The 8,314-nt window shown below is 37.3% G+C and overlaps 1 protein-coding gene across 1 annotated transcript; it reads left to right on the forward strand.

Annotated features, from left to right (window-relative positions):
• The first annotated feature begins 1,668 nt into the window (after nt 1–1,668).
• On the forward strand, nt 1,669–8,254 carry TRAPPC6B (trafficking protein particle complex subunit 6B). The gene is made up of 3 exons (XM_081811645.1): nt 1,669–5,952; nt 6,686–6,803; nt 8,064–8,254. The coding sequence occupies exons 1-3, from the start codon at nt 5,918–5,920 to the stop codon at nt 8,214–8,216; spliced, it is 306 nt and encodes a 101-aa protein (XP_081667771.1). The 5' UTR covers nt 1,669–5,917; the 3' UTR covers nt 8,217–8,254.
• Nucleotides 8,255–8,314: the final 60 nt, after the last annotated feature.

The following is an 8,314-nucleotide window of genomic DNA, read 5'->3' on the forward strand; positions in this document are numbered from 1 at the left end:
AGATCTTGACCTGAGCCAAAATCGAGAGTTGGACACTTAACCCGACTGAGCCCACCCATGTGCCCCAGTGGAGAATTTTAAAGATCAGAATGATGTGGTCGATTTGCATTTTAGAAAGATAATCCAGTGTTTGGGTTGGTGAGAGAAGATCCTTGTAGTGAGAAGATTCATTATTTCAGGAGTCGGCAGGAGATGATGAAGATCTGAATTAAGACAGAAAAGGAGAGAATGGTTTGAAAGTTAGGAGGTAGAATTTCTAGGACTTGGTTAGGTATAGGATTGAGAATTGAAAATTATCCCCAGGTTTTTAACTTGAGCAGCTGTCCTGGATGGAGAGGAAATAAAAGAAAGAGATAAAGAATGGATTATTTTGGGGCACCTGGGTGGCTCAGCTGGTTAAGCGTCTGCCTTCGGCTCAGGTCATGATCCCAGGGTCGAATCCTGAATTGGGCTCCCTGCTCAGTGGGAGTCTGCTTCTCTCTGTCTCCCTCTGGCCCTCCCCTGCTCGTGCGTGTGCGCACTCTCTCTCTCAAATAAAATCTTTAAAAAGTTTAAAGAATGAATTATTTTGAACAGGTTGAATTTCTTAGGTGTCTGTAGGAATCTGGGAAAGGTACTGCTCATGTGTAAACCACAAGAAGGATAGTGTATTAGTCTATTCAGGCTGCTATAACAAAACACCGTAGAGTGGGTGACTTTATTTCTCACAATTGTGAAGGCTGAAGAGTCCAAGATCAAGGCACCAGCAAATTCTGGTCTGATGAAGGCCTTTGCCTGGTTCATAGATGGATGTCTTTTGGCTGTATGTTCACATGGTGGAAGGGGGCTAGCTAGCTCTCTGGGATCTCTTTTATAGTGGCATTAATTCTGTTCTTAACAGCTCTATCCTCATGACAGAATCACCTCCCAAGGCCCCTATTTAATACTATCACATTGGGGGTTAGGATTTCAAAATAGGAATTTTGGGGGGGACACATTCAGTCTATGGCAGAAAAGCATGATGCATTTGGAGATATTAGATACTGGGAAGAGTATTGGAAATGAAGCAGATCTATTCTTATTCAGACCCATCTGTAATAGAGATTTTTTCCAAGTTACACACTTTTGACTTCATTATCATCAACAACCAATAGTTATTAATGTTTAGCATCTATGCTAAGTGATGAGTAGCAGACGTTTACTGTTTAAGCAAAGTTAGCCTTCCTTTTACCCTCTTCCCAAAGAATAATGAGCAACACACCTCTTTTACTCTTTTATCATTAAACCCCTGCTCCCTCAACATCATGTGTGCAATCAGTTCTTTTTATTCCTCTCTCTCTACTTTCCCTCTTTCAACTTTTAGCCTGGAAATCTTTTTTTAATTCCTCTTTTTTCCAGTGGATTAACCAAAATAAAACAGAGCTATTGTAATCATGACTGATAATATTAAGAGATGTGCTTGTCATATAAGGGAAAGGAAAGCTGTAAGTTTTGAATCATTTAATCTAAAAAGAACTTTTGGGGGGCACCTGGGTGGCTCAGTCGGTGGGGAGCCTGCTTCTCCTTCTCCCTCTGCTGCTCCCCCTGCTTGTGTTCTCTCTTGCTCTCTCTCCTGCTGTCAAATAAATAAATAAAATCTTTTAAAAAAATAATAATTTTGGGGTGCCTGGCTGGCTCAGTGGGTAGAGCATGCGACTCTTACTTTTTTAAAGATTTGTTTATTTCTTTGAGAGAGAGAGCACAAGAGTGGGGGGGAGGGGTTGCAGAGGGAGAGAGAGAGGGAAACTCAAGCAGATTCCATGCTGAGTGTGATCCCACAACCCTGAGATCACAACCTGGGCTGAAACCAAGAGTTGGGCGCTTAACCTACTGCGCCGCCCAGGTGCCCCAACTGAGCATGAGACTCTTGATCTTTGGGTTGTAAGTTTGAGCTCCACCCTGGGTGTAGAGATTACTTAAAAATAAATATTTAAAACTAAATAAAAATATATTTTTTTTCTTATTGCACTTTGTTTACAGTGGGGAATTGAAAGTGCATATAAGCAAAAAGGATTTTAAAAAGTTAATGTGGCGGTGTTGATTAGAATTCATTTCGGAATCTAGGTATATGAGGGTTCGTTGTATTAGTGTCTCTACTTTAAGTGTACTTCAGATTTGTCATAATAAAAAAATGTAAAAGAATGACACATAAGCCTGACATTAAGCAATCATTTTTATATATCTTTTAAGAAATGGTCATAAGTTTTGAAGTGAAATAAAGGAAAGAACCAGTGTTCTCACCCTCCAAATCAATGATTTTCAAACTATGCTTAAGGAGGAATTAAATCTTTAAAAACTGAATAATTGGGCATTTACCAATTTATGGAGAATAGATTTTTAGTTAATAGATAAAATATCCTCAAGTTTAATTTTTCTTAAAAATTTGGTACCCACTCATTAATATTCACATATACCAAAGTGAATGAACAAATAGCAACATCAGAAGGTATTTACTAGAGCATAATTCAAAAGCTCATGTGATCAATAGTTAGGATTTGAGGATGTCTACATATAATCATATTTCCTGCTAATCAACATACTCCTGGCTGATTCTACAAAGACCAGATTGTCCCACAAAGGCTGACAGGTTACTTATTCCACCTGAGCATTTTTTTTTTTTCCACCTGAGCATGTTTTGAAGTGAGCTGGAGAATAACAGAAAAACGAATGATTGTGGTAAGTACAATAATAGATTTATGTGCAGAGTGTTATGACAGCATGGGGCCTAAAGGAGTGTGAAGGAAGGCTTTTGGGAGGATATGATACTTAGGCTGAATTTAAAGGATATACAGTCTATTGGGTGGCTCAGTTTGTTGGGTTTCGAACTCTTGGTTTTGGCTCAGGTCATGATCTCAGGGTTCTGAGATCGAGCCCCATCTCAGGCTCCATGCTCATTGGGGCGTCTGCTTGAGATTCTCTCTGTTCCTTTCCCTCTCCCCACTGCACACACACGCTCGCTCTCTCAAATAAATAAATCTTTAAAAATAGAGGTGCACCGGGGTGGCTCAGTCGGTTATGTGTCTGCCTTTGGCTCAGGTCATGATCTCAGGGTCCTGGGATTGGGTCCCGCATCCAGCTCAGTGGTGAGTCTGCTTCTCCCTCTTCCTCTCCCCTTGCTCATGCTCTTTTTCAAATAAATAAATAAAATCTTAAAAAAATAAAAAAGCTATACAATGTATGGAACAGCATGTGGTATTCCATATACCGTATGTGGCATGGCTGAAGAAAGCATGGAACTCTGGAGTTGTTGCAGAAATTTCAGAGTGGTAGAAGGAGAGATGTTTGTGGATATGTGGCTGTTAGGTGAATCTGGTTAACTAGCCAGGATCATTTAAGGAAAGGCACATAATGCCATGCTAAGGAGTTTGATCTTTATTTTGAAGAAAGGGGAGAGGGTGCTGAAAGGTTCAGTAGAGAACATGATTTGGTTTTTAGAAAGTCTGTACCAGAAATACCGAAGACAGAAATCAAAGGAGGAAAAAACTAGACAAAAGGAGATCATTTGGAAAGCTCTGACTGAAAACCAGGAGAGAAATGAGAAGGGCTAACTTAAGTAGTAAGGATGGAGAGAGAAGATAAATTTTGAAAACATATAGACGATAGGCTCCATAGGACTGCAATGCGTGTGGAGGATTGGGAGTAAAGAGGTGAAGAAAATGGAAGTTTTCTGGTTGGGGTTACTGGGTGGATGGTGGTGCCATTAATGAATTTAGGGAATTTTAGAGGCAGCACAGGCTGAGGAAATTAAGATAATAACTTTTTTAAAAAAGATTTTATTTATTTATTTTTGAGAGAGCTAGAGAGTGCCACACACGGACCTGTGGGAGCCAGGGTGGGGGCAGGTAGAGGGAGAAAATCTCAAGCCGACTTCGTGCTGAGCATCCAACCAAATGCAGGGATCGATCCCAAAACCCTGAGACCACAACCTGAGCCGAAACCAAGAGTTGGTTGCTTAATTGACTGAGCCACCCAGGCGCCCCTCATTTAATTTTTTTAAAGATTTTATTTTTAAGTAATCGCTACACCCAGTGTGGGGCTCAGACTTACAACCCTGGGATCTAGTTGCATGCTCTTCTGACTGAGTAGCCAGGTGCCCCGAATATCATTTTGAATGTGCCTTATTTGAGGAGGCTGTGGGACCTCTCTATAGCTATGTCCAATAAACTCTGTAGTATAAAAGTACAGATTTAGTAGTCACAACCTTATTAGTAGAATACATGGTTCCTTAGAAGAAAGTTCAGCAAATAATGAGGTCTATGATATACTTAGTGGAGACTAACAAGCTTCAGAATATATAAATATCCCTGCCATTTTGGAGCTGTATTCTAGCAGAGGTTGGGGATGTGAAATTAGTAAAATGTATATTGTATGTTAAATGGTGAAAGAAGTTCTTTGGAGACTAATTAAGCAGGGAAATGGGATAGGGCATCAGAATCATTTTAGAGGGCTTTTTTTTTTTTTTACTTTATTTTTAAGTAATCTCTACACCCAACGTGGGGCTTGAATTTACAACCCAGAGATCAAGAGTTGCATGCTCTACCCACTGAGCCAGCCAGGCACCCTACTTTTAGAGGGCTCCTTAAAACACAGATTACTAACCCCACACCTACAGTTTCTGATTCAGTAAATTGGGTTTCAGAATTTGCAGTTTTTACAAGTTCATACATGATGCTAATGTTACTGGTCTTGGGGCACACTTTGAGAATCACCAGAACGGAGAATTTCTGAAGGGGAATAATGTTGCAGTTTTAAAGAAGATCGTTAAAGTGAGCCTCACTGATGCGGGTGGGTAGAGTGATGCGTGAAATAGATAAAGGTGATTAAGAATATACTTAAACTGTGATGAGCACTGAATAATCTATAGAATTGTTGAATGATTATATTGTATACCTGAAAAAAAAAATGGGCATGTGACATGTGAGTAAAGACTTGAAGCAAGGGAGTTGGTTATGTGGATATCTGGAGGAAGAGCTGCCTGTGCAGGAGACTTGAGATTGGAGCATGCCTGGCATGTTTAAGAACAGCAAGACTAGTATAGCTAGAGCCCATGTGAATGAAAAAGAGTAGAAGGTTGAGGCCTGCGAGACAGAGAAATCTGGATTATATACGACTTTGTAGATTCAGCATATGAGTAGTATTTAAAGTCTGAAGACTGAATGAGATCGTCAAAGAGCAAACCAACTCAACTGCATGATTCCTGGCATAGGATGGTGGGGTCATCAACTAAGACACTGAGAACTGGAAAGCTTGGATGACTCTAAGAGACATTTTGAAGCAAGGAACAATAGAATTTAATGACTTCCCAAAGGGAATGACTGATGGAAAGGTGATACTTTGACTTCATTTTTATAACTGAGGAGAGAAGAATAGTTGAAAATGGGAAAAAAAAAAGAAAGGTTAGAGGGAGTAATTAGGAAGAGGGATTGGCATTTCTGAAAAGTAGTAACAGTTCCCTGTTTACCTTATTGCCTTATGAAATGATTAGTACTAAGAAAACTCAAATATAAATTGTAATTCACTTTTTCTTAGAATACTTTAGTAAGGGTGCCTGGGTGGCTCAGTCGGTTAAGTGTCTGCCTTTAGCTCAGGTCTTGATCTCAGGGTCCTGGGATCTAGCCCTGTGGCAGGCTTCCTGCTCAGCAGGGGAGTCTGCTTCTTGGTCTCCCTCTGCCCCTCCCCCTACTTAGGCTGTCTCTTGCTCACTCTCAAATAAATAAATAAAATCTTAAAAAAAAGAAAAAGAATGTTTTAGTGAAAAAAGTGTAACCACTTACATAATATTTTTAGTCAACATCTTAAAACAATTTTTTAAATATTAATATCCTCACATTCTAAAAATATTCCAAACTAATATTTTTTAAAATAGGAAAATGGACGCTGTATTACTAAGCTGGAAAACATGGGGTTTCGAGTGGGACAAGGATTGATAGAAAGGTGAGCAGTATGGATTTGAAAATTTTCTTCCAGGTAGGTTATAAACAAAGGTGATCCATTTCAAAAGATTGTATAAAATTTGAAATACTTTAGTTTTAATTCCTAAATTTTATTTATTCTCTGTTCTTTAATTCACAGATTACAATTTGTTTTTAGGTCTGATGCTATTTTAACTCCGTTATCCAACTTTCATGTTTTAATATTTGAAGAAAATGTATATGTATATTTTGTATTTTAGACTTCTTTCCTAAAAAATTTGGTGTACTGAAACAACTATCCAAAATCTTGTTGCATTTTCTACTTAAGGCCTAGGAGGTTCTTTAACGTAAATGGATTTTTGTTTAGATGCAAGGGATGGAAATGCTTTAGAGTCTATGTTCATGCATTTAGTAATCTTCTAATTTATAGATCAATTCATAATGTATTCCTTTCTCATTATCTGAATAACTGAATCTGGTTATGTTTTATATAACAATACCATGATTATGCTCAGCATTTTTTTTTTAGTGTGCTAGAATGAATCGTACCTAAAATTGCAGCTTACTGTTAGACTAATTTTAGCACCATAATTACATAACAATGTGAATTGAGATGGGATCTTCTTTGCTTGGTGCTTATCACTTTATGACTGTCAGTAAATGTTCAGTGCTATTTTGGCATTTCAAAATTAGTGAATAATATGACCCTCCTGCTTTCTTTGGAGGAAAATACTAATTTAAGTTGGTTTTTTTAGGTTTACAAAAGATACTGCAAGGTTCAAGGATGAGTTAGATATCATGAAGTTCATTTGTAAAGATTTTTGGACTACAGTATTCAAGAAACAAATCGACAATCTAAGGACAAATCATCAGGTATTTAGACAAATTAACGCCTATTTTTTAAGTCTTTTAACTTAACATAAATATTCTATTTTAGTCATTTATTTATTATATAAAACTTTAAATAATTTCTAGTCAACTTTGAAATGTTTCTTTTATATGTTATTAATACATCATTACTTTTCTCTATAATAGGATATAGTGAATAAAAAAAAGACAATTATCAGTAATGATAGCTGTTTCTTTCCCCCAATTAAATAACTTATCTTAGGTTTTAAAAAAGTAGCAAATGTCAGAATGATAAAGGTTTTAGGATTTGGTTCCTTAGTTATTATTACTTGGTGGTGGTTTTCTGCAGAACCACAAATATGTCACATTTGTCTTTAGAAGGGTGCCGGGGTGGCTCAGTTGTTAAGCATCTGCCTTCAGCTCAGGTCATGGTCCCGGGGTCCTGGGATCGAGCCCCACATAGGGCTCTCTGCTCAGCGGGAAGCCTGCTTCTCCCTCTCCCACTCTCCCTGCTTGTGTTCCCTCTCTCGCTGTGTCTCTCTCTGTCAAATAAATAAAATCTTAAAAAAAATAATTTGTCTTTAGAGTAATTTCTAAAGTTTAATTTATAGAGCATATTTAACTCTTAAGTAACTCTTGCAATATTTAGTTGATGTCATTTTTCTCTTCTTAAAATAATTTGTTAATATAAGGTTTAATAGATTACATGGAAATTTATGCATTTAAATAGATTTGTTTTATAAAACTCAAGGAAATATTTAGAGTGGATTTGGCATTTTGATTAAGGATTAGAAAGTGAAAATAATTTAGTAGCTACCAGTAGCTTTCATTTTTTCATATAACAATATTTTACTTTGTAAATATTGAAATGCTAATGGGAAGAAGTGACTGATTATTGGCTTTCTAGATATGAGCTAATAATATATAACTGCTAATTCCACCTGGAAATGTATTTCTGATTCCTTTACACTAGACTGTGGGCTCTTTAAGGGTAGGAACTATCTTAACGACTAAGTCACCCAGGCGCCCCCAAGGGTAGGAACTATCTTATGCATCTTTATATCTTTAGTATCTTAAAGCATTCAATAAATATTAGTGTTATAAAGTTCTGAACAACTCTTCAGCTTGAACACTGCAAAATTCCTTCATTTAAAGAAATTTGACCAGTGGAAAGGAGAGTTTTAAAAACTTAAAAAAACTCTTGAATTGTTTTGAAGGGAAGAGATCATTTTTAAGGACTACAGACTACACTGACTTTGGATGTTTTTTCTGTTTTTGAAACAGGGTATCTATGTACTTCAGGACAACAAATTCCGTCTGCTTACTCAGATGTCTACAGGAAAGCAGTATTTAGAACATGCATCTAAGGTATTTAATGGAGTAGAAGATGGGGGTTTTCATAGGGAAAGCACAATGCCAACCACAACAGACTTTTGAATTTAGAATAGGTTTTAAAGTTGTTCTTTTTTGTTTAAGCACTTTTTTTTTTATTTGACAGAGAGAGAGAGACAGCAAGAGAGGGAACACAAGCAGGG

Source organism: Leptonychotes weddellii, unplaced genomic scaffold (genome assembly GCF_054177405.1).
Source record: "Leptonychotes weddellii isolate Sample4059 unplaced genomic scaffold, ASM5417740v2 HiC_scaffold_9091, whole genome shotgun sequence".
Taxonomy (NCBI): domain Eukaryota; kingdom Metazoa; phylum Chordata; class Mammalia; order Carnivora; family Phocidae; genus Leptonychotes; species Leptonychotes weddellii.